We start from the raw sequence: 27,535 nt of genomic DNA, 5'->3' as shown, positions 1-27,535 counted from the left end.
AAGAGACCCAGAGAGAATCCAAACAGGCTCTGCGCTGTCACCACAGAGCCCACAATGGACCGTGAGATCATGACCTGAGCCGAAATCGAGAGTTGGATGCTGAACTGACTGAGTCATCCAGGCGCCCAAGCATTAAAGTATTTTGTAATTAAGACAGGTCTTTTTTTAGGCACAAGGTTACTACACACTAGACTGCAGTACAGCGTATACATAACCTTCATACGCACTTGAAAACCAAAACATTCATTTGAATCGCTTTTCTGTGCTGGTCTGGAAGGGAACCCACGGTACCTCCGAGGCGAGCCTGAACTGGGACAGTTGACAGGTGTGCTGCCTCAGCTCAACTGTCTGGCACAACTTCTGTAAAACGGGGAAGGTCGTGGTGTTTTTTTTGCCAGAGACCGCTCCTCAGTGGAATCCGTGAACCGCTCCTGTGGCCCCCGGCCGTGTGGCTTCCGGCCACGTTGCCCCAGGGCTGTCCCAGTGGCACCATGGCAGGCTTGGTTCTTCCCGCAGGCATCCCCCAGCTCAGCTGTGTGCCCCCTCCATTCCCTGTCCCTGCTGACCCCAAATCGAGAAGCAGAGGGCCTGCCTGCGACACGGCGGGCTCATTTTGGGCAAAAGGGTTTGCACATAACGTTGGCCTCCATTGTCAGGTTACTCGGGAATCGGGAAGCGCGCTCTCCACGTCGGAGTAAATACTTATCTGTGCATCCTGCAGAAGGTTACATCCTGCTCAGCACTTCTCCCTGTCACAAGCTTCTCGGGCAGGCTCCCAAACCTCTTTCACCTGCTGGCACACCTAGAAAAGAATATTTGTACACCTCTCTAGGACGGATGGATGAGGCGGCTCTGACGGGAAACCCCTGGCATCACCCACAATCCCCTTAGCCCTGCCTCCCACCCCAGGGCTCAGGACCTACTATCACGGCCAACTTTAGCCAAAGGTTCTCCAACTTGAGTGTCCTCAGTATCACCTGGACGGCTTATCAAGGGGCGCCTGCGTGGCTCAGTCGGTTAAGCATCCCACTCTTGGTCTCATGGCTTTGTGGGTTCGAGCCCCAGGTCGGGCTCTATGCTGACAGCACGGAGCCTGCTTGGGATCTCTCTCTCCCTTCCCCTCTCTCTCTGCCCCTCCTCCATTTGCGCTGTCTCTGTCTCTCTCAAAAATAAATAAATAAACTTAAAAAAACATAAAGTGCTGACTGCCAAGCCCAGAGGTTCTGATTCTGCAGGTCTCAGGTGGGGCCCAATAATACATATTCCTGATAAGTCCCCAGGTGATGTGACGCCGCGGGTCCGAGGACCACACTTTGAGAACAGCTTGGCAGCAGCTACCGGCTGGCTTTGCTTCCCCAGGCAGCTGAGCATACACATGGCCTCTTCAGGCGTGTCCACTTGGACTGGGCACCCCTCCCCCCAGAAGCTCCTCTTGGCTGCCCCAGACATGCTTCCTCTGGCCCGACTGGAAACATGAGCTGGCTCTTGTTGTCACTGTCCGGATGGGAGGCTTTTGTGTGGCCCCAGTGAAGAGGAACAAGGTAGGGATCTGGTTTCACAGACCCTTGGACAGTTCCGAGCCCAGCAGGTGCATCTGTGATGTCGGTGGAGAAGGAACGCAGGTGGCTCGGCTGGCCCATCTCCAGCCTGCGGGGACCACAGCCATCAGGCATCTGCTTTGGTGGAGAAACAAAGTTCCGCCCACAAGGAGCCCCAGGGAGGGCCAGGCTGACTCCTGGAGGGTGTCAGATGTCCCTCCTCCCTGTCAATCCTGTGTCTTTGTCCCCTCCCCTTTCCTTCCGACAGACAGCTTCAGGAAACAGGGTGGGTGACAGGTGGGAGCAGAGGAAAGGGGGCTAGAAGAATCTGCTTCTAGGAAAGCAGTTTCCTCCCTGGTGAAGACAGCACTGACACCCCATCTCCGCAGCCCCTGACTGCCATAGAGTGAGGAAAGCAAGTCACGCCCTTACCTGGTTTGGAGAAAAGGCAGCGAAGGAGAGCCCAGAAACTGGGCAGGAAACCAGGAAACCCACCGCTTCCAACAGGGAGAACTCCCCGGCTTCAAGTGAAGGCCTCTTTCTTCTGGGGGAATAGCCTGGGGAGGACAGACGTGGGGAATTTAACAGGGACAAAGTGTGAGAGGGGGTGTGTGCCTCGTGCTGTGGTACATTAGTGAGGATGGCCTCTGTGGGCAGAGGTGAGGTAAGCGGGAGCGGGGGAGGGAAGGCTGCGTCAGAGAGGGTGCTGGAGCTGAGTCTCACAGGAGCAGCCCCCTGTGCCCCTAGCGAGACCTCCCCTATGTTTCTGTCTTTTCCCACAGAGCCAGAAGCAAAAGCCCGAAATGCGGTGAAAACCTGCTCTTTCCCATTCCTCCTTCAGATCTCAAGTTTCCTCCTGCACAGTCTGGACTGACTTTCCAAAAGGACACATGGCTGATATGTTTTGCATGTTCCTGTCACCTTAGAGCACCCTCACGGACAGGTGAGCTTTTCAGAAAGGGGAAGGATTCTCCCGAAATTGAGGGGTTTGTAGGAAGTCTGTCCTGCACAGCAGACCAGATCCCATGATAACCTGTGTCCGAAACTCAAGTGTAGTTTTCACAACAGTAATCAGGGATGCCTTTGATTAAAAAACAAAAGGAAACACCCACAGTCTGTTCAAGCCCACTCCCAGAAACAGATTCCTCAGACCTGGGATCGTGCTGTGGGAGTTTTTGAGCATCTGACATGTTCCCGAAGCAATTGGGCAGGGGCCACCCTTTGCCTTTGGACGCTCTTACCAGCCCATTTGGGGGACTACCTGGGCTGTCGATGCATGGGGAGATTCCTCCTGAAACAGTGCTTTGGGGGCTTGGAAGATCTAACCACATCTCTGGGTTAGGAAGGAGCCCCCAGATAAGAAATCGAAGCATCATCCAGAGCCGGGAGACTGCTCACTGGTGGCCTCTGCAGAAGGGTCCGTGGGCAACATCACCGATCCATTAGCAAGCAATGCTGGCCAGCGTCCCAAGTAAAAGGTTAGAGTCCTACTTTAGGAGAGGATACTAATACGTTCCATCTGTCGAGAATAGTTCCCAAAGGGGTTCATCTATATGCTCTCATCTGACCCCGTGAGGGAGGCCCGCTTTGGTTCCTATAACCACAGCGGCACCAAAAGGTAACTGGGAGGGGCTTCAGCGACGCTGAATTCCCCAGTTCACCCCCCACAAGCCTGTGGTCTAAGTAAAATGGTGTATGTGTGCTTGTGAACAATTTCCCATCACCCCCGCCTCCTTCCTTAGGGCCCACTAAGTGCCTCCTATAAAAAAAATTCTGGAGCCTCACCAATTACAGCCATTTTGCAGAAGAGTAAACTCAGACTCAGCCTTGCCAAAAGTTGCATAGCTAGGAAAGAATGGAGTCAGGGCCTCCCTCCTCACTCACTTGGGCCTCCCTCTTCAGATGGCCCAGAGAAGGCCTCTCTCCTAGCCTGTGCTGCCTCCTTTCGAAAAGGAAGGTCAGAACCCCTAAGCAGGTCGTGGCTGGCAGCCTCTGGCAAGGGACTTCTGCCTCTCAGCACCTATGAGACAGTTGTCTGGATTGTTCCACAGAGATGCTCAAGAAAGAAGGCCTCCCATACCCAACCTGACTGGGGTAGCCACCCCACCCCCCACCCCGACCATTCCCTCGGGGAAGCTCCCTTTCTAAGACAACTCTACCCTCTGGGCCCCAACAGCGAGGATGTGTGTCAGTGACAGAAGTTAGGGAAGGCATTCCTGGCATACAGAGGTGGACAATTGGGGCTTCTAATGATGACGAGGACAGTAAAAGCCACACTGGTGGTTTGGGGGTGTTTGGAATCTTTCGGCAAGGTCAAAAGTCCAACGAACCAACCCACATACACCTGAGCCAGAGAAGCAGAGACGATTTGAGTTCATCTATGTTAGGTTCTTCCATAATAACTGTATATTGAATAAAGTTTAAAAGGTCAATCCCAGGGCGCCAGGGTGGCTCAGTCGGTTAAGCATCTGACTCCTGATTTGGGCTCAGATTGCAATCTCACGGTTCCTGAGTTGGAGCCCCGCGTCTGGCTCTGTGCTGACAACATGGAGCCTGCTTGGGATTCTCTCTCTTCTCTCTCTGCCCCTCCCCACTTGCTCTCTCTCTCAAAATAAATACATAAACTTAAAAAAAAACCCACATAAATCCTATCATGCTTTTCTAGTGTTGATTTTAGCGACAGTTATGAAGTTTCAGGTCTGCAGCAGAACATTGATCTTAAAAAAGCTACCTTGGGTTTGGGTGACCTGTACCGTGAGGCAGCTGTGCCTTACCTGGTGGACTCAGGAGAAGAGCAGGCCTTCTGGGAACCACCATCCAGGCTCGGCTCAGGACTCACCTACACTTGAGGCTTGTGGGGGCCAAGCTGCTCTGGGGACCCCCTCTGTCCCTCCTCTGGTTAAATGGAGCATTGAACTTGCCCCCTCCCCTCCCCTCCCCCTCTCAGGCTCTGCATCCTTGGTTGGAGAGCCCTGAGGGCAGAGATGGGCACCTTCTGGACCCTAGCCTTGCTCTAGGATGGAGAGGCTCTCCCTCCCACCTGGGGACACAGGCCAGTGTCCTGGTTTCTAAGTTGGCTGGAGCTTTCTCCCTTGTCAGAGATGCAACTGAGCTACCAGTGAGGGGCCTGGGAGCACAGGGCAGGGCAGCTAAGCAAGGAGAGGCCCTATCGCTGTTGGAACCCACGGGTTTCTGGATGCATGAACTGCCTGGCGTGATAGCCAGCCTAGGGGGATTCTGTGGTGGTGGGCAGCAGAGAGTGGTGGACAGCAAACATAGGCTTTGGTGTTAGATCTTAGGGTAAATGTATCTTACCGGCTGTGTGACTTTGGGCAGGTTACTGAACTCTCTGAGCTGAGTTTTACTGTGTGAGCGGATTAAATGAGTCCCCCACATAGTGCAGGGTGCCCTACAGACATTGGTTCCTGTACGCTTCCTCCTCCCCCAGAGTCTGCCTCCCCAGCAAGCTGGGCACATCCCCTGGGAGCCCCCCAGCTACCATGTCCTCCCATAAAAATGCAAAATCAGAGTCAGTCCCCAGAGTGCTGAGCCTCCTGCCCCCACTGTGTCTGAGGCCAAGGGACAAGGGAGAGAGCAAGCGGCCTTTGCCTCTGGACATTTCCTCCTCATTAAGCTCACATGTCACCCCGTCCCTGCAGTTCCCCATCACACAGGCAGGAGAGGGCCGCATCCTGAGAGGTCTTCACATTTCCTCTTCTCCCTCTAGCCTCTCCCCACCCTCACCTCCGAGATCTGCAAGCCCCTGGCAGAGACAGGGAGTGCCACACCAGCAGAGCCCTGAGGCCACAGGGGCCTAGCTGGCAGGGTCCCAGTGGAGTCCTGGGCCCTGTTGGAGAAGAAGGACCTCTGCTTCTTCTGGTATCCCATGAGGATGATGGAGTCTGCCCCTGATGGGGTTATCAGTCTGATCACAGAAGCCTCTCTCCAGCCAGCTGTGCCAGGTTCCCATGGAATGTAAGCGCAGGTGGGTTTGGCCTTCTAGCAAGAGTTTGGGACTGGTTCCGGGCTGGAACTTAAGGCTAAGTCTTAACAGCTGTCCATGAGGCTAGACTTGGGTGAGTCCCCTGCGATGGCTGTGGATTCCCCTGTGCTTTCCAAAACGTGCTTCCTAATCTAGGTATTAGCACAGCTGTGACCTCAGCATGAGCTTGTTCCAAGCTGGAGGCTGGGCTGTTGTTTGTTGTGCAGCCACTGGGTGGCAGTGTGAAGCACTTTCCTACCCGCAGCTTCTGGCCGCTCCATTCCTTGCAGGAGGTATTCTCACACTTGTGTGTGCACCAGAATCACGTGTTAGAACATTTTTGCCCTGCCTCTTACTAGCTGCATGACTTTGGGCGGGTTACCAATCTTTCTGAGCTGATTTTCTGATTCAGCAGGTCGAAGGCAGGGCTGAGAATTTGCATCCCTAACAAATTCCAAGGTGATAGGGCTGCTGCTGTTCAGGGGACAGTTCGAGGGGCTGAGAGCTCTCCCAGATCCCTGGGAGCCCAGTGGCCTGGGATCAGACTCTCTGATTTCAGGAAGCAGGTGGACATGGCCACAGCTCTCCTCCCTGGAAGAGGAGGAGACACGGCTGACACGGCTCTCCCCCCACTCCCCCCTCCCCCAACATCTTTTGTCACTGAATCCCTAGAGCACCTCTCCACCACAGCCCTCAGTGGCCAAACAATGAACCTCTCTCCAAAGACAGGAGTTCAATAGAGGGTAGGTGCCATTGGAGAGAGAACAGGAATTGGAGGAAAGTAACTGGAGAAGGTCAGAGAGGAAGGAGAAGGAGGAGGGAGTCTGCACACACAGTGGTCCCAGACTCATCTCAGATGGGCTAACCACCAGGGGTGCAGGGGGCCTGAGATCAGGAGGCAGACCTGGCTGGCTAAGAAGACCCCTGGAGGCCAGACCCCAGAGGCTCCCTCATGCACTTCTTCCTGGCCCCTATCCCAGGCTCTTTGCAGCATGTGACTGATTTCTGGCCAGTGGAATGGGGGTAAGTGATCATTCCCCACCTGGCCTACAAAGGCCTTCCTTGTGGTCTCCAGTCTCTCAGTGCATGTGCCACTTGGAGGTGAAAGCCCTGGGCTTCCTTGAGGGTGACGGAGCCCCTGACATCCCACGTGATTGCATGGAACGGGGCGCCCCGCCCCCCTCCCCACGCCAGTAGACTTTCCATGACCAAAGCATCAACTCCTACTGAAGGAAGGCGCTGAGATTTCAGGATTTCCCTGTTACAACAGCTAGCATTCTCTTGACCCGTGTATCAGAGGCCCGCCCTGACGGGAAATGAGAAAGACAGCAGATGCCGCCACCGCATACAACCTTGCTGGTCTCTCCGTGAGCTTGATCAGAACAAGCACACACAACATCCCCTGCTCTAGGTCAGTAATAGTCACCACCTGTTGAAGGTTACCAGGTGCCAGACACTGCTTTGTCTCCACTAACTCATTTACTCCTCACACCAATGTGAAAGGTAGTATTATAATAAATCCCTATTTTGAAGGTGCAGACGTGAGGTGGGCGACTGGGGAGCTGGTAGGTATGCTGTCCCGGTCACATGGTGATAGCCTCTGGCAAGAGGCGGGGCCGCGATCTGAACCCAGGATGTCTGTCTATAGCCCACACACTCCAAACTATGCTATGTGCTCCCCCCAAAGACTCAAGGCCCAGTCCCCAGCTGTAAGGAGCTTAAGCTGAATTGGAAAGACCTGAGGTATACTTGGGAGTGTGAATCTGGGGTTGGGGAGCAGAAGATTTCTGCCCCTACGGTTGCTGGCTGTGATATTGTGATCTATAATAGGAAATATGTATCTGGTCTACGTCACTGTCACTGTTTCTGGCACAGGAGTCCTAAAACCCTTGGAATTTCCTGTGATAAGAGTGATAAAGTGTCTTTGGTTATGTTAATGAGAGACTTTTGGAAATTACCGAAGGATGGGGACTGGTTGCCAGGGGAACAGACCGCATGATTAGAAGGCTAGAACTTTTGGTTTCACCACCACCTCCCCCCCCCCCACACACCTACCTCTGGGAAGGGAAGCGGGGTTTGAGGTTGAATCAGTAGCCAATGGCCAGCGATTTAATCAATCACACCTATGTAATGAAGCCTCCATAAAACCCCAAAACCTGTCTGAGAGTTTCAGACACCGTGGAGATTCAGGGAGAGCATCGTCCTTGGAGAAGGCGAGGAAGCTCCAAACCCCTTCCCCAGACCTTCCCCCAGGCATCTCTTTCATTTGATTGTTCCTGAGTTATGTCCTTTTATAATAAATGGTAATCTAGTAACTAAAATGTTTCTCTGAGTTGTGAACCGCTGTAACAAATTAATCAAACCCAAGCAGGGCATCATGGGAACCTCTGATTTAGAGCCAGTTGGTCAGAAGTACAGGGCATGACCTGGACCTGCCACTGGTATCCAAAGTGGGGGTGGGAGGGGTAGTCTGTAGGACTGAGCCTTCAACCTCCAGGATCTGACCCTATCTCCAGGTAGGTACTATCAGAGCTGAGTTAAATTGTAGCACACCCCGCTGGTGTCTGAGATGCCTGGTGGTGTTGGTCACCACCCCCCCACCCACACATACACACACATGTTAGAATTGGGAGCCAGAACTGAGTTGCTAAACGCAGAGGCTGATGACCCCACAGTTGAAGAGGAAGGAGGAAAGGAAGATGAGAATAACGCAACAAGGACAGATCCCCAGTAACCTTAGTTACTCAGTTCAATGACGTAATGAGTCAGTTTGGGGAACTCTGTGTGAAACGCCCGATTCTCAAACTTCCCTTCCCTTCTGGCTCTCTGCATCATTCTGCACCCTCCTTTTTAGCTTTGTGGTTTCAGATCCGTCCCAAGAGTTGAACACAGGAAAGGGTCTATTCGCTGTTGTATCTCCAGCACCTAGAACAGTGCCAGGCACATAGTAGGGGCTCAGTAAATACTCCTGGAATGAATGAAGGGTGCAAGAAACACATCTGGCTAGAACCTGGCAGCAAGAGCCTCTCCACTTGGGAGTCTCAAATCATGGAATCTTATGGGCAGAGGAACTCTTAAGAGACCATTTGGTCCAAGCCTTGCTTCTCCTGAGGACTGCCTCAGGAGAATCATCTTCTCTGTCCTTTCTTTAAAGACTTAATGAATGGCAAGGCTGAATGAGACCTTTAGAGACCGTCTAGCCCTGAGGGTCTCAAACTTGGCTGTGTGCACTATTCCAGGCTGTGGAATACTGATACCTGGACCCACTCCCAAAGATTCCAATTTCACTGGTCTGGGCTGCAGCACCCCCCAGGTGGTTCTCATGTGCGGGGGAGGTTTAGAACTAGGGATCCAGTCCAGCCCCTCATTTTATGAACCAAGCCTCAGAAAGGTGGGGGCTGGGGGGGGGGGATGCTTAGGATTACCCAGCCAGTTCTCAGCAGAGCTGAGCCCCAAATCCAATGACTGCTGTTCTCTACTCCAAACGCATTGCCATCGTCTTTACCAAAAATTCATTTAGGACCTCCTGGCTCTTGGGGCGGAAAGCTCCTCCCAAGGTCACACCTTTGAAACCCTTGTTCTGGCCAGAGTGGATTTAGATTGGATCCAGAGTTTCAGTGTAGCTCCAAACACAGCTTCACTCTTACCTCCTTCCCGGTTCTGTGCTGTCCTTCTTTTATAACCACACCCCAGGCTTCCTGGGGAGTCTCCAGCACACCTCCCCTAGAGCGCCTCTAATTCCCCTCCCCTTGCCTGGCCAGTTCATTTCTGCTCTTTCTTCCTCCACCTCCGCTGCCTTGAACCCACTCATTCTTTTGCTGGCCAAGGTCCTCCCCAGAGCATCCACCCCCACTGAGCTGCTCCCCAGGAAGACCTGAAAGGAAGTGAGTTCTGACTCCTTCTTTTGTATCCTTCTCATTGGAGACTCCCCCCCAGCTCTGCAAAGGGAGGCTGCCTTCCCTCCTCCCCAGGATCTGGCTCACAGGCAAACAACTATCTTGAGTCACAGCCTTGGAACACACATAATCTGCTCTCATTTATTTAAAAAAAAACAAACCGAAACAAACAAACAAAAAACCCAAACACCAGTAGCCAACAAAAAAAAAACCCCACAAAAAAACACTGATAAAGGCTCTGGTGGAAGATGATCCAGAGTAGATAAACAGTTCCTTAATCAGTGGGGCAGTAAATAAACCCCTTTCTTGTTGGGGGGGGGGTCCTCCCGGAGAGTATTTTGGGCAGTCTGGAGAGTTTTTAACCCTCACTCGCCCCAACTAAAAATGGCCCTACTGGAATTTTTACAGGCGGCTATTAAGCCTGAGTAGAACTTTCAGAGCGTTAGTACAAACGCTCTTACTAATTATGCCTCCAAACCGCTGGAGAGCTGTTTGGGGAGGCTGTTTTGTTCCTGGCTTCCAGGCACGGAATCTCTGGTTCCTGTCCCTCCCAGCCATGCTCCTGGGCTCTCCAGGAGGCTCTCCAGAGGCCCTCTGCTGCCTTTCACAACTCAGCCAGTTCCATTTCAGGCACCTTACAGCCGCTGAAGCCACCAGACTCCTATCTGTAAGGAGCTCAAACACCTAACACTGAGGCACCTGACGATGTATGGAAAGCACTCAGCGCTTCTCTGAGCCCCACGGAAGAATTCACGATTGGCCAGTTGCCTCCTCACGCACAATCTTATTTAATCCTTCCAGAGCTCCTGTGATGTAGGTGTTTTGGGGCCAATTTTCAGAAAAGGGAATGGGCCCAGGGTCACATGGCTCAGCTGAGTTTATGTAGTGCTCTTTGCACTGACTATGCCTTAAAACATTTCTGGATCGTGGTGGTACTCACTTTCCTAAAAGCAGGGGGCTAAGAGTCTGCACACGGGAGGGAATATTGCCAAAGGCAGAGAGTCATGGCCAAGTGAAGAGGGAGGAGGTGAAAAGTGTGTAGAAAAATCATCCAGTCCAGAACGGGGCAAACTGGACATTGTATGCCAAACACAGCCCATTGCTATGTCTTAATTAGCCTGCACTCTGTTTCATGATGGAATGTGGGGGAAATTGTATTTCCTAAAAAGATCCAGATTTCCAAGTCTGTCTTGAAAAACCGTAGATCTGAGGGGCACCTGGGTGGCTTAGTCGGTTGAGCATGCGACTTTGGCTCAGGTCATGATCTCACAGTTCATGAGTTCGAGCCCTTCATCGGGCTCTCTGCTGGCAGCACAGAGTCTGGAACCTGCTTCAGATTCTGGGTCTCCCTCTCTCTCTGTCCCTTCTCCGCTCGCACCCTGTCCCTCTCTGTCTCTCAAATAAACATCTAAAAAATAGAACAAAGCACCTGTAGATCCGAGCACACCAGCCATTTAGCCAACAAGTTGTTGAAGCTGGCAGGCAGCTGGCCTCTCTAAAGGGCCTGCCCTCTTCAGTTTGTAACAGCCCCTCTCAGCCAGCTTCCCCTCTTTCTGTTATCTGCCTGTGCCCTGTTGACATTTGAGTTTATGGCCCCTGATCTGTTTCTACCTACCTGCTTCTTACGAGAGAAGCAGGACCCTGAGAGGTGAAGGGACCCAAAGTCAAAGGCAAATGGGGTGACCTTAAGAAAACCACCTCGCTTCCCTATGCTGCAATTTCCTCATCTATAAAGTGAGAATAATACTGACAGTGCCTGTCTCAGGTCAGCTCCGGCTGCCATAATAAAACCCTACAGACCAGGGGACTTAAACCACAGACATCCATTTTCTCACAGTTCTGGAAACGGGAATAACCAAGGTGCCAGCAAATTCGGTTTCTGGTGAGAGTTCCCTTCCTGGTCTTATAGACTGCGGCCCTTTGCTGTGTCCTCACATGGCCTTTCCTCAGTGTGAGTGCTGGGGGGGGGGGCGTGGGCAAACTCTGTGGTATCTCTCCTTATGAGGACACGAACCCTATCAGATCAGAGCCCCCCACCCTTATGAGCTCATTTAACCTTAATTACTTCCTTAGAGGCCCCATCTCTGAATAAAGGCACATTGGAGGAAAGGGCTTTAGCCTATGAATTTAGGGTGACACAACCATTCAGTCCCTAACAACACCCACTTCCTAGGGGTGTTGGGTGAGGGTGGAGTGAGCACATGCTTGAAAAGCACTCAGAGCAGCGGCTGGCGCGTAGTACATTTTCAGTAAATATGAGCAGTCATGTGACGACACCATCAAGAGGGTGGGCTTCCTCTAGCTTTCCGTAGTGCTTCTTCTGCCAAAAGATATGTCACCGTGGGCACCCACCAGGCTCCCCAGACAGCTGTCATCTTTCATAAGGCCAGGGAGAGTGTTACAATGAAGAAAGGAAGACGGGTTGGCACATTTCTAATGCTGACCCCTTTCCTCAAATGGGATACTCAGGAAGCACCCAGGGAGATGGTCAACGACAGACACCTCAGTGCTCTCCTCAGGGAAAGTCCACCCACCTCCCCACACAGCGCTGGGCTCACATTCTTTCTCCAGCACATCCGGCAAGACGTTCAGCCTCTGGATCCATGAATGCCTGGTTTTCCCATGTGTGTTGTCTTTGTTACATCTTACCTGTCCTTGCCTTTCACCTCCATGAGTGCGAAATTTCCCGGAAAGCACTGGGGCCCCTGCCTGGGTCCCAAAGACGGTCAGCAGTCATCTTCTGTTTGCCCTCAACCCACTTCCGCTCTGCTGTCTGCCCAGGAGGATGCCGTCGGCTCTTCTTTCTGCCTCTTGCTCTCACTGGGCTCCTTCAGGTCCAGGGCAGGTAACAGCCCCGGGGTTCCTCGTCATCCTTGATGGTTCCCCTCGTCTTGTCGGTGCCTCGGTGTACAGGGCTTAAACCTTCTTGAGAGTTCCACCTGTGTCCTGCTTGCCCCTGATGGATACAGGAGGAAGCCGATCTGCACGTAGTTTTTCAGGGGACAGAACAGACATCTGAGCCCAGAAAAACTGCTCAGTGGCCAGGCGTGATAGATTATGCGCTCCGCCTTTTCAGGGAGGATTGCCCAATCCCAATTACCAAGAATATTCATAATATATATCTTGAGACATTCACTAAATACCAAGATGTGGCTACGTGCCTCACCCAGGATGTTACAGGCAGAGCTAAGATTAGCAGGTGGGGTGACCTTCATATCACATGGGTTCCTGGACCTTCAGAAGCTCCCTAGTGCAGCTCCTGTATGACCTCAATCATGTGCCTCCATATTCATCAGCTTTAGGTCTCATTTGTCAGCTGGGCAGACCTGGGTCAGCGTGTTCCCATTTTCCTTTGGGACAGAAAGCCTCCCTCTCCTTCTCTCTCTGTCTCTGTCTCTGTCTCTCTCTATATATATATGTATATTTAATGTTTACTTATTTTTGAGAGAGAGAAAGAATGCAAGTGGGGCAGACTGAGAGGGAGACACAGAATCCAAAGCAGGCTCCAGGCTCTGAGCTGTTAGCACTGGGCCCAACACGGGGCTTGAACTCATGAACTGTGAGATCATGATCTGCCTGAAGTTGGATGCTTAACTGACTGAGCCACCCAGGCACCCCAGAAAGGCTATATTGTAAAACTTACTTCATTTTCATCTTCCTGAAGTACCCCAAAATCAAAAAGAGAGCTTTCTCATATAGCCCAACCATCCCACAGCATCGAGCAACTGCTCCTCTCTGTGTGGATCCCAGGAAAACCCCACAAAGGCCAAATCCAATTATTTGCGAGACGGCTGCTGCTACAGAGTGAATATTTGTGTCCCTCCAAAATTCATTCATGAAATCCTAGCCCCCGATGTGATGGTATTAGGAGGTGGGGCCTTTGGGAGCTGATGGGGTCATAAGGGTGGAGCCCTCATGGATGGGATCAGCATCCTTATAGAAGAGGTCCCAGGGAGCTCCCTTTTGCTTTGACCACATGAGGACATGGTAAGAAGATGGTCATCGATGAGCCAGGAAGAGGGTCCTCGCCAGCGCCTTGATGTTGGACTTCCCAACCTCTGGAACTGTGAGAAGTGAATGTTTGTTGTTTAAAAGCAAAGAAGTTTTTGTTAAGGGGTAGGCACAGAGCCTTCAAATGCACTGTTCAGAAGGGGACAACAGGTTTCTTCTCTGAAAGCTGCCATTGTGAGAGAAGACAGTAATTTTACAGCAGATGATTCTCTTATTCTCTGGGTGAAAAGTAGCTGTAATCCAAGAAAGTCTTAAATTTCTGCTCCCTCTGGCCAAATGTCCTCAAAGGACCTTAGAACCGTAAACCTGGCCGGAAGGACCATTGTCCAGGGCCCCCGCTGCTACCAGTGGATTATTTAGGCCCCAGTGTGGTTCTTTCCCTGGTGGCTCCCCTGGTCTCATTCATTCTGTTTCTAATTCTCCTCCATGCTCCCTGCCCTCTGGCACCCCCTCTCCAGGGGATAAGTTAGAAAAATAAATAAGCCTGAAATTCAAAGGACGTCCCTTAGAATTTTGAAGCATCAGGACAGTTAAACTTTTTGGTCATCAAGACATCTACGAATTGTCTGTGATTACCATTGGAATCTATGTTCTTCTTGCTATTAAAAAAAAGAGAGAGAGAAAAGAAGAGAAAGAAAAAGAAAAGTAGCTGATCAAGTGAATCGAAGTGTAATTCTCAGTTCTGACACTTACTAATTGTATCGTCTTGTGCAAGTTCCCCAACCTTTTAAAACTCCAGCTGTTTCCTTTGTAACATGGAAATAATTAACACCTATCTCACAGGCTTATTATAGTAGACATTTACTGTGTTTTCAAGGGTTGTTCAGTCCCCCTCCTTCAAAAAATTTTTTCATTGGAAATGATTTCAAACTTAACAGAAAAGTGGCGAGTATCATAGTGCAAAGAACGTCCACATACCCTCTACCCGGATTCATCTACTGTTAACATCTTGCCTTATTTCCTCTATCATTTTCTCTCTGCACACATGCAAGTGCGCAGTGGTTTTTTTTCTGGACCACTTGAAAGTAAGTGGCCCTTCCCCCTCTATACCACAGTGTGTATTTCCTAAGAATAAGAATCAGGATAGTCCCTATTCATCACTGTAGTTCAGTTTATCAACTTCAGTAAAGTTAATATAGATGTAATACTTTTATCTAATTGAACATCTATATTACTATTTTGTCACTTGATCCAATAATAACATTTACACTGTTTTTTTCCCTGCAGGTCAAGGTGCAGTTTAAAAAAAAAAAAAGTTTATTCATTTATTTTGAGAAAGAGAAAGAGCAGGGGAAGGTCAGAGAGAGAGAGAGAGAGAGGAAGAGAGAGGATCCCAAGTAGGCTCCCGAATGTCAGCAAGCCCCGATGCAGGGCTTTATCTCACTATGACATCATGACTTGAGCCAAAACCAAGAGTCAGGCACTTAACCAACTGAGCCACCCAAGCGCCCCCTCAAGATGTAGTTTGGATCAAGTGTCACATTTGGTTGTCATGTCTCTTTGGTCTTCTTTAATATGGAACATTTCTACTGACTTTCTTTGTCATTTATTACACTGACAGTTTAAAATATATACAGTTTTAAAAACAGAACTTTCCTTATTTTGGATGGGTCCAACACTCTTTCATGATTAGATTCATCTTATGGATTTAGAAAGACTGAGCTCCCATCAATACCTCTAACTCCAATTCTCCCCCCAGGCTCCTTCCTTATTTCTCCCCATTCCGTGTTTGCATGCTCCCTCTTCATAGTGAAAACACCAATATCAGGGCATTAACTCATTTGCTTAATCCTATCAGACATCTCAAATAGTTTCAGAATTGTGCAGCCTCTTTTGGGCACTCTGGTTACGTCTGGGGAATTTCCCACCATGTGAATCTTCTTTCTCTAAGATAAAATCTGGAAAACTCCCTAATTGTTTTTTGCAGGGAGGGCACAAACAGGTGATCTGAGTTCCACCAGTCAGATTCACTACATTCAATCAACATGCTATATTGATTCCCAACAAGACGGGGAGGACATAGGCTAAACACTAACATCCACTGTTGCACTAAACATCCATTTTGCTGGTGAGAGTGGGTGAATAGTCTGGATTTGAGGATTTTACCCTTTTTCCAAGAAAGATACAAATCCCTTCAGTTACGAAGCTCCCTTCAAGGTTGTGGCCAGTTGCAATCGTCTAGAAGCTCTTAGGGAAGAGAGTCAATGAGTAGAGCTATAGTCTGCTTGATTCAAGCTACTATAGCTGGTCCTAAGGCCGTAGTTGATATCATCATCTCCCTTCTCCATTACCTTTTCTAGACGTCCCTCACTCTTGCCCAACACTTCAGCTGGTTTATCTGGATTGGGTCATCTTCATTTGTGGGAGAAGGTCTTGAAGTTCTTCATGGAACTACCCTTATTGAATTGTAACTGCTATCACTGCAAAATTATTACTTTACCAGGAGCTGTGAATCCCTTGGGTTCCCTGCAATCCAGGAGAAGCCATCCAAACCTCTCGGGGTAATTCGAATTACTATACTTTAACTCCTTTCTTTTTGCCTGTGGCCTGAAGTGGCCGGGGAGCAGTCACAGCTTCCAGATCAGTGGAACCTGCACCCTGGCAGAGCCTTCTCCCTGGAAACCAGAACCTCTCACATAACAGAGTCCAAAGTGTCAGGGACAAAGAGCACAAATCTCCTCAAGTGGGTCACTGGCTGCAATGGTGGAAGGTGCCACTTCTACCATGTCCACCTCTGTCCTTCGGTTCCTGAATTCATCCTTTTTAGCTCTTAAGGATCAGTACCATATATTGGTCATTAGCTCAAAGCGTATTAGAACCTGGAGGGCTGTGCCATAACTCTGCAAAGTGTTGTACCTTAGCTTTGCCTTAACTGAGTTTCAATGGGTTTTTTTATTATATTATCAGGTCAGCTGTTTCTGGGTATGGGATCCATGGTAAGACCAGTAGGCCATGCTCATGAGCCCATTGTTGCCCCATCTTTCACCATCAGATGGGTCTGTTGTTCTGAGGAAATGTTGGATAAGGTAACATGTCAATGGATAAGGTATTCTGGAAGCTCTCAGATGGTGATACTATCTGAAGCCCCGTGGGCAGGGAAGGCAAACCCATTTATGGTGTTTATATTGATTGGGGTAAAGTCAAGTCACTGCCTCCTCCAGGGTAGAAGGTCCATATTAATTTACCGGCCCCCAGCTGGCTATCTGAGGAATGCTGTGAGACAGAGCACTTGGTATCAGTCTTTGCAGTTGGCCAGCTGGGCTCACTCAGCAGTGGCAATAGCTTTGAGCCAGATTTGGCTTAGATTTGGAAATCAGGTGAGGGTCTATGATTCTTTGCCTTCTGCTCCCCAGCATTTTTTCTGATTATACAAATCAAGCAATAGCCTAAGTGACGGCTCATCTATCCCCCCCTTGGTAGGGTGGTTATCAATTTGGGATGGTCCTGGTGTATACCACTTGTCCCCATGTCATTACTCCTAGTGTACTTTTTCACTCTCAAAAATAGCTCGACGTGGAAAATAAATCATATGCATACCCCTCCCTTAGGAACACCATGACCTATTAGCCAGCATTATGAGTCCATGTAGAGAAAGTGACCCTGAGCGCTCCTCTACCTTGCTGTCCGTTGTGGTAAGTATGTTCACCTTTTCCTTTATGATTAAGTGCTCCCACCTCACCTCTGCAATTCTGGGATTTTTGTCATCTTCACAAATAGTAGGCAGCCTAGTTACACAGCACCCTCCTCACTACCATCCACCTTGGACTACAAGGACAGCCACTACCAACTGCCTCCATACCAGCGCATTCTTTATGGCCTTAGTGTGGGGAGTGTCTTCCGGTCTGGCCCAGGAACTAGTCAGGTGGTGGGTTCTGGAGCCATACTGAATTAACCCTTCTAATATTCCCTCCTTCCTGACTCTTCTGATGCCTTCTTCAACACCACACAAGGAAGTCTGCTTTCTCTACTTTGCTTATTGTTGAGACCAGGCTTCAGAGATCCATCCAAGCAAACATGGGGATTAGGACAAGCTCTAGGCATCCTTGCTAAAGCATGAAATGTGGAGTTCTTTTTTTTTTTTTTTTAACATTTACCTTTGAGAGACAGAGAGAGACACAGAGCACAAGCGGGGGAGGGGCAGAGAGAGAGGGAGACACAGAATCTGAAGCGGGCTCTAGCTTCAGGCTCTGAGCTATCAGTACAGAGCCCGACGTGGGGCTTGAACCCACGAACCGTGAGATCATGACCTGAGCCGAAGTCGGATGCTTAACCGACTGAGCCACCCAGACGCCCCTAAATGCTTAGTTTTGTATGAGTATCCCCAAATCAGTGAGTTCTCCTCATTGAGCTTCTCCCTCCCATCCCCAAATATAATATCTTCAAGATCCACACGTTTCCACAGTTCCTGCCAGTGCACATTAGCCAAGCCCTACAATATCTTTGGCAGGTATGATTTTCATCCCTGGAGCAGGGTTTCTTTTTTTTTTTCTTTTTCTTAAGTTTATTTATTTTTGAGAGAGATAGAGAGCGCACAGATGTGTGATCTGGAGAGGGGCAGAGAAAGCAGGAGAGAGAGAGAGAGAGAGAGAGAGAGAGAGAGAGAGAGAGAGAGAGAATCCCAAGCATGCTATGTGCTGTCAGCATGAGATCATGACCTGAGTCAAATCAAGAATTGGATGCTTAACCAACCGAGCCACCCAGGTGCTCCTGGAACGGGGCTTCTTCTTTCCACTGTGGGCTGTGCCACCACTTGACTCTGGATATTGGTGGAGGCAATAAGTGGTCTTGAGGCGAACATGCCATGGAGAGCCGCGGGGGGTGGGGGTGGGGTCTTCTCTGGGCAGGAGCATTCACAAGGGACTTGAAGGGTCAAGATACCCACCCACTGAGACATCTCTATTCCAGGATTCTGGGTCCCCCTCTTTCCCTATCAGGGCTCTGACTTTGACGTGGAAGCCTGTGAAGGTCACGTATTAGTACCCTTTGCAGTTCTGCTATCATGTGATCAGGTCCTGGGCTTGATTGGAAGAGTCTATCCTGTGGTTGCAGGAAATAAGACTCTCTCTTAAAGCTGCCATGGAGGCTCTCTGGCTTTCAGAGCATTCCGTGAGTTGGTAATTAACTGCTCTGAGCCTGTCATTTTCTGTTTCCAAGGCCTCTCACACCTTATAATTATCATTGTTTCCAAACTGATTGAGGGCCACAGCTACTTGATCTCCTCATGCCTTGCTCTCCATCCAATTGACCGCAGTTAAACACAAGTGAGAGCTGTGGAGCTCTTGCATATCGGAGCTATTACCTTCCTTCTCAGCATCAGCAAGGGATTCTAGTGATTTCAGACGGGTAGGCAATACAACCCCGAAATCCATCCCAAGCCTGTGCTTTCCAGAACCACTTGTGGAACCCATTGTTTTAGCTCAGTTTCCCTAGAAAGCAGAACCTAGAAGCAAAGGTAAATCTGACTGAGAAGGCAGCAAGAGCGAGCCAAAAGGGAAATGGAGTAGGAAAGGATGAAACGCAACACAAGGTGGTTTGTTATCATGCAGGTAACCGCTTCATGACCAGCTGCAGAGAACCTCGGAAGCTTATTCAATAGGTACGTCTGCTCAATCGCGCGGGACGGACAGCTGCAGACAGGCTATGTTGGAAAATCATGACTCGGAACAGTCCATAGAAGGGAGGAAGGAAAGAGAACTCACCTGCCCGGCTCCCTCCCATCTCCGCTTTCTCATTGATCAAAAGGCTCCCCGCAGGGAATTAATTCCTTAGGATGCATCTATCCTCTTTGATGGCTGCTTAGAAGCCACATCCTGGAGCGTGGCATTTCATGTGAGTCTCGAAGCAGTGGAAGAGTCAGAGACTGCACGTGTGGCTGGCCAGCCTGGCTGGGCAGCAGCAGCCAAGGGGGACTTGCCTGGGGCAAGTGACTAGCCAGGTCCAGGTGGCTGGACTGCACAAGTCTATAGCTGTGGAGGTAGCTGTAGAGCCAGGAGACAGGCAAGGTCTAGCTAACGTGAGGAGGCATATAAGGTGTGTTTGATATATCCCTTAATAGGCTGTTAACGTCAACAAGTGGTGGAGCCAGAAACATGATCTGTCAGGTAGGATTCTGCCTTCAGTGTCTTTGGGACCCCAGCAGCTGGCACTTGGAAAATGAGATACTCTTTGACCCGTTTTTCTGGTTCCAAACCTTCCGCTACACAGCCCTGCTATTCTGGTCATTATGTCAACAAACAGAAGAGTAGGTCAACCTCATACTCTCGGAGGTTGAGCAAATAGTCGCCACGTGTCCCTGTTCAAATCACAAGTTGGCTCTGTCCCACTGTGTGTACATATGGAAGGCTATGTCACTCTTACTAACTGCTTGAACTTTCAAAACCCAGCATCTCTCTGGCCTGAGTTCGGTGTTACGTAACCTGAAATACACAAGGACGTGAAGAATAGAGTTGGCTGGTCCACACAATAAGCACAATTCTCTAATGCTAAACAATTCTCAACAAAAGGGCCCTCTGCCTCTCAGTCCTGCACTTGGACAGCACAGTTCACTGCAGAAGCCTTCTTACCACCATTTAGGGAAAGCAGCCAAATCTCATAGCTCTCTTTATACACCGTGTCATGTGGGTCCCTACTGCACCCCACCCCCAGGGAAGAACAGAATAGACATTTGGAATATTGGAGATGAACAACAAAGGCTTTCCCCCCAGCTGTCAAGGAGTTCTGGGGTGCTGGGGGGCAGAAGCATGAACTGATAACCCTCTCTGGTCCATAGGATTTGATTCAGGTAAAGCAGGATCCAGGCCCTGGTTTAACAGGGTGATTGTACTTGTTTGGACTTGGCCTGAGTGGGACACCGGGAACTGATGCCAAGGAAGGTGAAACTTGCCAGATATTCTTCGACGTTCGCCAGCTGGTCTGATCACTTGAGCTTTGAGAGCTCAGTTTTCTCCTGAGGGATTGTGAGGTCAAATTTTCACCCTGTGCATACAGGTCTGCATCCTGAAATCCTCACCCCCCTGGATTTGAAACTCAGAGGAAGTAAGGAGAGAGCGATGGATTTGAGAGATGAGGGAGAAAAGAAGAGAGGAAGGATGTTCAAGATGAGAAAACGTCCCTCACAGAGGCACGCTTTCTTTTAATCAAGAAATGAAACCTGAGGCAATTATGTGGCGAGAAGATAAGCTTCTTCCAGTTTCCTGATTTTTTTTCAGGAGTGCTATTTCACTTGCATTATTCAGATAACTTCCTGAATTGGCCCATTTCTTGTTGTCCAGATGGACCTAAATTATTATTCTCATTGTCTAGAACCCAGGTCTCCTCCCCCTAGGCCCTGGCTGTCCACGGTACCCCAGGGCCTCTGCCCACGATCCCTCCACCATCAGTGGCTCTTTGACAACCGAATTCTTTCATTTTTTTTTTAACGTTTATTGATTTCTGAGACAGAGAGAGACAGAGCATGAGTGGGGGGAGGGGCAGAGAGAGAGGGAGACACAGAATCAGAGGCAGGCTCCAGGCTCTGAGCCGTCAGCACAGAGCCCGATGCGGGGCTCCAACTCACAAACCGTGAGATCATGACCTGAGCCAAAGTCAGTCGCTCAACCGACTGAGCCACCCAGGCACCCCAACAACAGAATTCTTAATTCCAGGTTAACTTAGAAATTGCTATCACAACTGCCTATCCTCTCAAAGCTTCCATGGAGTTTAAAGAGAAAGCATATTTGGCTAGGTTCCTAAGCGTCCCCAAAAGAAAAAGTCAGAGAATCACAGAACTTCAGAGCCAGCACAGACCTTACAGTGGGGGATCTGTTCTCTTTTTGGAAAGAGAAGTTAAGGCCCAGAACAAGCAAGTAGCTTGTCCTGGGTCACACAGCTTAGCCAAGTGACAAACCTGGACTCAGAGCCAGCCCCCAGGTCAGTAGTCTGCTGCTCTTGTCATCTCAGTTTGCTTTTCTTTTTCTTAAGAAAAAAAAAAAAAAAAAAGAAGATGCCTTTAAGGCAAAAGTGTTTCTTGGAGAGTGTGGAAAGGCTCCCACTCCCCCATCCCTCTCTCTGACCCCTTCTCTAACTCAGTAGCTATCACAGAATAGTTGGGGCCTGACTGACCTCCTGGGTTTAACTGTCACATATCAGCTTGGGCTTAGAAGGGATTTATTAATCATGACTGATGTCAGAGGGTACATGCTGTGCCCCGTTGTTGATTTTGGAAAATTTGTTTAATGTGAGATTAAAAAAAAAAAAAAAAAGATTTAATTTTGTGACAGCCCAGACTAAACCATCTGTCACTCCCTGCTAGGGGCAGGTGACTGTGTGCAGCCTTCCTCAGGGAACGAAGTTCTAAGGACATGCCCTCCTCTACCTCGGGGTCACTTCTTGGGTGGCTTTGTTTCTCCCCTGCTTCCCATAGGTGCGAACTCTCGCAGTGCGACGACCCCTGGGGAAACTTGGTCTTAAGTCCCAAGGGCAACCGCCGCAGCCCCGCGGGGCTCCCAGGACAAGACAGCGATCGGATTTCTCGTGGTGGCCCAGCTCCCCCTGTTCCTCTCCCCTCCTGCCCGGGAACCCCCGGAGCCAATCAGAGCGTCGCGGAGCTCCCGGTTGTAGAGTCCCGAGCCCGGGACCCGCCCCTCTTTGTTGCGGTGGCCAATGGACGCGTTCGGAACATCGGCGGCTGCCCGGGTGACTCGGTTATATGTCACAGAATAACATTCGAGAATGGGACATGGAATGAGGCGACGGCCGCAGCAGCCCCAGCAGCCCCAGGCCCAGGCCCAGCAGCCGCAGCTGCCGCAGCAGCCCCCGCCGCCCCCGCCGCCCGGAGAGGCTCCCCGGCCATGAGGCCGGCCGGCCCGAGGTAGGGTCCCGGGGCTGCGGCGCGCCTGCCTCGCGCCCCGCCCGCAGCCAGTCCCCCGGGGTGCCTGGCGCTGGAACTCGGGGAGGGGGCGGGTGGGGCCACTTGCACGGGTCCCTGAGACTGCAGCCGCCTTTCGCCCACCGGCCCCGGGAGGGCCCGGGCGGGCCTCCGGGCGGAAACGGGACCGCCTTTGCCAGCCGAGGCTGCTGCTGCGCCCTCGCGGCAGCCCGGGCGCTCACGTGCCGGCACGTTCTGGGCTCGGCTGGCGCTCGGCCACATCTGGCACCAAGGAATGCGTGGAGCCTTGTGGGGACCTCCCGCTCCTTCACGCAGCACGAGCTGTCTTTCTTCTCCCTACCCGTCCACTCCGCACCCTCCGCGCTCCTTGTATCCCCCTCCCGGTGCCTGGGGGTGTGTGTGAAGCTTTGGGACAAAATTCGAGTCGCCTTCCTCGGGAATTGCAGGGCTGGAAGCTCGTGTTCAATTCCTGGAGGGGGTCTGTCGGCGCACGGGGGGAGCGGGGAGTGACGCGGGGACACTCCAAGGCCCCACTGCCGTTGGACACAGCCCCTCCTCGGTTCCTCTGGTGTCCACTTACCCGTGGTGTGTGCTGTGTCTCCACTGATTTCAGGCTCGGCCCGTAAGCGGAGCTCCAGCCGCCGCTCCCGGTTCGCGCGTCCTGCGGCAGCCAGAAGCAATGGAGAAGGCCGTCCCGGCGGGGCGCTGATCCCCGCGCGGCGCCCGCGCGCGCACACGCCTCCCGCCGCCGCCGCCCCCTTTCCGCCCCGCGCACCCCCGCCCCGCCCTGGCCCCACCATGACCGGCTCCGCGGCCGACACTCACCGCTGCCCCCACCCCAAAGGCGCCAAAGGCACCCGGTCCCGGAGCAGCCACGCGCGGCCCGTGAGCCTCGCCACCAGCGGGGGCTCGGAAGAGGAGGACAAAGACGGCGGGGTGCTGTTTCACGTTAACAAGAGCGGCTTCCCCATCGACAGCCACACCTGGGAGCGCATGTGGATGCACGTGGCCAAGGTGCACCCCAAGGGGGGAGAAATGGTGGGCGCCATCAGGAACGCCACGTTCTTGGCAAAGGTCAGAGGCTTCGATGGACGCGAGGGGGTGGGCAAGGAGGGGAGCACTTCAGTCTGTACAAAGCAAGCGGAGGCCGTGTCCATTTTCCCGGTCCTGCTAGCGACTCCCTTCCGCTCCCTAGTCTTCCGGCCAGCCCCTGCCCCTTGGCTTCATTGAGATGTTTGTCTTAGAAGTGGGGGAGGGAGAGGTAGAGGGCTTGCTGCTCTGGGACTGTGAGGTCTGGTTGTGCCAAGGTTTCTTTAATCTCCAGCCAAACTTTGTTGACTCGCCCCCATGTACATCCTCCTGCAAAAGCAGTGGCCGCCAGGTAACAGCAGCCCGGCCAAGAAGGCACAAGCCCCCTAGTGATCCCACTCTACTTTTCCTCTTTGGAAACTGTAGGTCCTCCCCTGTCTCTCCCTAGCAAATGATTTATTAGGCTGTGAATGAATTTTGCAACCAACCAGACTTCTCAGCTTGAATCATTTCTAGACTTCTTGCCAATTTTTTTTTTTTCATGACAGTGACTTTCACCTCTGAAGCTTACAAAGCGGTGAAGTATCTCTTTTCCCAGCTTATCTGAGGTCCCAGAAAAAAAGAAGAGTTTTGGCCATGACCAAAGGGACTTTCCAGGACACGTGATGCATTAGTCTCACTGGATAGAGAAAGAGGCTCAGGAGTGAAACTCATTCTATCTTGGAGAGAGGCCAGTGAGCCGATTGAGTTTGGTGGCCAAGGCTATCGTTACTTAAGAGGGAGGGAGGGAGATGTGCCACGGTCACTAAGACATCAAAATGCAAACTGGGGAGAAATACTGCACAGCCTGGGGGTTAGAGCATGGCAGATGGTTTCTCTTGCCCCCTGGGGACACTGGTGTGGCTGAGAAGATTCCTGGGCTGGTCTAGGAATGCCAGACCTGAGACCTGAAAGGCCATCTGGCTGAGGCCCCAACCTGGAGCATCTGGTGATCTGAGCATCTGAGCCCTGCAGGCCGGAAAGCTGTGTGTGCCCTTGGGGGAAGTGACAGAGCCCTTAAGCTTCCTGCTGCAGTCAGTTAGTGTTTTATTACCAGTAGGTCAAGGAGATCTTCATTATGCCCAACGAGAATCTTTCCTGCTTCAGTGTCAGCTGTAATTACCCTTGCTGAGCTCTCCTTGAGCACAAGAACAAGATTGGTCTTGGCTGGCAGTTCTGACTTCAGATTTTGCCCTTACTTGAGCGAGCCTTGCTTTACTTATGGAGGAGCCGGGAGCCCTTTAAACCTGGAAGAGAGGTGGCCACAGGGGACAGAGGCCTGTTCCTGCTGTCCCATGCTGCCGTTCTAATTCAGCCTCGTTATCACCAGCCCTGCTTCTAACTGTGGCTTCATCGTCCCTCCTGGTCTTGTGTGTGGGGACCCCTTTTCTCTATGGGAATCAGGAACGTTTGTTTTGGTGGAGACCAGGCTCCCCTCTTTCTTCTGTTGCAAGATGTCCTGGGGCTGGGGGGACTCATCACCTTACAGAGCTGTCCCAGCCTGGCCAGATTTGGGTTTTGGTGGCTGGGAAACTCTTAGGTGGAACAGAAATTCGCCTTCTTCACCCTCACACCTCATCACCATTGATTCTTGTTTTGCCCTTTGAGTCAGGGTAACCCACGTCGACTTCCTTTGCGATGATGTTACGACATGGCGTTCCTGGAGTAAGGAAGGGACTTGGAGTAAAAATGAAGGCACTGAATTCTAGTCCTGGTTGTGTTACCTCTGGTTTTTGGCCTCGGTCACTCGTTGAGAATCTCTGGCCTTAGTTTTCTCATCTATGAAATGGGAGTAGACCAGATTTGATGTGAACTTCTTTCCAACTCTTTAATCCCTGCCGATGTGACCCAGGTATCTCCAGGTCTCCAATGATCTGTGTGACAACAGAGGTGCCCTGGAACAGGTCCTCAGAACTGTGACATTTGGTCATTCGGCATCTTCCTTTAGTTCTTTGTCCACAGGTAGCTCCTTTCATTGTTTCTTAGGTGTCACAGTTGCAGTTCAAAACACTTTCCTCATCTTCTTTCCAGGACACTTGCTAGTTTGTCACCAGACAGTCCTCTAAAATAAATACATATGAAACACAATATTCTTTTTTTTTTAATGTTTATTTATTTTTGAGAGAGACAGGGGAAGAGCAGAGAGAGAGAGAGAGCGAGAGAGCAAGAGAGAATCCCAAGCAAGCTCCACGCTGTCAGCACAGAGCCCAATGTGGGGCTCGATCCCTGGAACCGTGAGATCATGACCTGAACTGAAATCAAGAGTTGGACGCTTAACCGACTGAGCTGCCCAGGCTCCCTGAAATACAGTATTCTAAATGTTGTCTGAGCAGTTTAGAGCACAGATTACTAGTCCCTGAGACCTATACCTGTGGCTAAATGTTGTATTCTTAAAAAGAGCAAAAGAAAACAAGACCCTGTTTTTACATAGCAGCCACACCATATTGTACTTTCACAGTAACCCAGAGTCGCAGGAGAACCCCTTCCAAGCCAGGAAAACCTGGGGCCAAACATGGATCGGCCTTGGCGTTTTGAACCTAAATTAAAAACCTAACATTTCTCTCTCTTACGTTGCATCGTAATAGCTGGTTCTCCACCCGAACTCCATCGTGACATGCCTCCTCTCCCAGGTCCTGACGTTTCCCAAACCCTTACCCCTACCTAGGTCCTAAGATGGGAACGGCTGGCTTCCAAACATCTGTTTCCGGGGGCCACTCCTGTCTGGTACAAGGTTGTTCTTGCACTCAGCTTGGCAGACTTTTTCCTTTGGGTCCTTTGGGCCCTTTTCTCCTTTAACCAGTGTCTTGCTGAGGACTTTGGACAGAAGAGGAGTGGAGGGGGCTGGTAGAAGGGTTGGAAAGTTTCAGAGAGACTAACCTTTTTTGGCAATTGAATATGGACTAAGAAGGAGTGCCTGGGTGGCTCAGTTGGTTAAGCAGCCATCTTTGGCTCAGGTCATGATCTCGTGGTTCATGAGTTCAAGCCCCGCCTCAGGCTCTGTGCTGACAGCTCAGAGCCTGGAGCCTGCTTCAGGTTCTGTCTGTCTGTCTGTCTGTCTCTGCCCTTCCCCTGCTTGTGCTCTCTCTCTCTCTCTCTCTCAAAAATAAATCAAAACATTTTTAAAAAATTAAAAAAAGAAAGAATATGGACCAAGAAGCAAAAGAAAAGGACAGGGGAAGGTGCCAAAGGCTTAAGAGGAGGACTGAATGACCCTTCTTCGCGAGACATTTTGTTGGCAGCCGTGGGAAGTTCTGCTCACAGGTCCAGGTGCCCCCACCTGGGGGGGCTCACCTCCCCTGCAATCCTCCTTTTCAATATGTGACTGCAGGCCTCTCCTCTGGTGGTTGCTGGGTCCAAGTCAGCAGCTGACTAGGTGACGGCCAGGGTTTTCAGGGAAAGTACGAGAAAGTAGCAGGGTCACTTGGAGGATGATAGAGGAAGGAAAGGGAGAGGTGGAGAGAGTGGCTGGCCTAGAAAAAATAGCACAGTGTGCTAGGAAACAGCTCCTCCTTTCTTGACTGGCTGGAGCTGGACTCTCCAAGGGGCAACCAGGATGCATTCGACAGGAAACAACAGTGGTTTCTTATAGACCCCAGGGTTTTGTGCCTCGTTCTCATGTTGTTTCTAAATTGGGAAATAATTCACTTTTATAGGACTCAGCTTTGCCTGAGTGAAGAAGTGTGAGACTATGAGGTGAGAGCATGCAGTCAGGCCCCCCCCCCCCCCCCGCCTGCCCCCCTACTAGCTCGCTCGGGCAGCTCACTTCCTCCTCTGTCCTGGATTCAGAACTGTAGTCTGTCTTTCCTGCTTGGCCCAAGGTTGAGACCCTTGGACTTCCATACCAGGCCACCATCAACAGGTTCCTGGCTCTCCCGGATGCAGGGGCCTGGGGTCCATCCGGGGCTCATGAGTGATGTTCTATGCTTCTCCAAGTTGCCAGAGAAGATTCTTCTGCCTGGTACCTGCACAGGCACTTATATTTTCCAGAACAGGAGCAGCAAAAGGCTTTGCTTTCTTCTTGTTATTTCTTGTTAAAGATTACTGATGCTAAGCGTTCTGGCTGCCTCCTTGGCTCCTTTTCCCCCTTCGCATGTGTGTGGGGATGCCAGTTACACACCTGTGTCCCTTCACATCACTTCTTCTTGCATTCTTTGGACAGGTAATTATGTTTGCC

The 27,535-nt window shown here is 51.0% G+C and overlaps 2 protein-coding genes across 9 annotated transcripts in view; one reads left to right on the top strand and one right to left on the bottom strand.

The window, feature by feature from the left end:
- LOC123382915 lies at positions 1-23,093 on the bottom strand. Of its 3 annotated transcripts, none has more exons than XM_045049280.1 (3): positions 22,874-23,093; positions 1,971-2,095; positions 1-1,673 (listed from the first exon to the last, which is right to left on the bottom strand). In XM_045049280.1, exons 1-3 carry the CDS (start codon positions 23,091-23,093, stop codon positions 1,335-1,337), a joined length of 684 nt encoding a protein of 227 aa, XP_044905215.1. In that variant the 3' UTR covers positions 1-1,334. The 3 variants fall into 3 exon arrangements, with proteins under 3 accessions (XP_044905215.1, XP_044905216.1, XP_044905217.1); XM_045049281.1 differs by having other exon boundaries at positions 1-1,647; XM_045049282.1 differs by having other exon boundaries at positions 1-802.
- Positions 23,092-27,535, top strand: part of VASH2 (vasohibin 2) — a 50,958-nt gene continuing 46,514 nt past the window's right edge. For 4 of the 6 annotated variants that reach the window (XM_003999299.6, XM_003999298.6, XR_002151203.3 and 1 more), the window contains exon 1: positions 23,092-23,367. In XM_003999299.6, the coding sequence (XP_003999348.1) occupies positions 23,092-23,367 (276 nt within the window). The remainder of the gene's footprint in view (positions 23,368-27,535) is intronic. The other 2 variants (XM_045049279.1, XM_019821833.3) reach the window with 1 other exon arrangement.

The sequence above is a fragment of the Felis catus genome, chromosome F1 (assembly GCF_018350175.1).
Source record: "Felis catus isolate Fca126 chromosome F1, F.catus_Fca126_mat1.0, whole genome shotgun sequence".
In the NCBI taxonomy this organism is placed as follows: domain Eukaryota; kingdom Metazoa; phylum Chordata; class Mammalia; order Carnivora; family Felidae; genus Felis; species Felis catus.
This window is presented reverse-complemented; position numbering and strand designations above follow the sequence as displayed.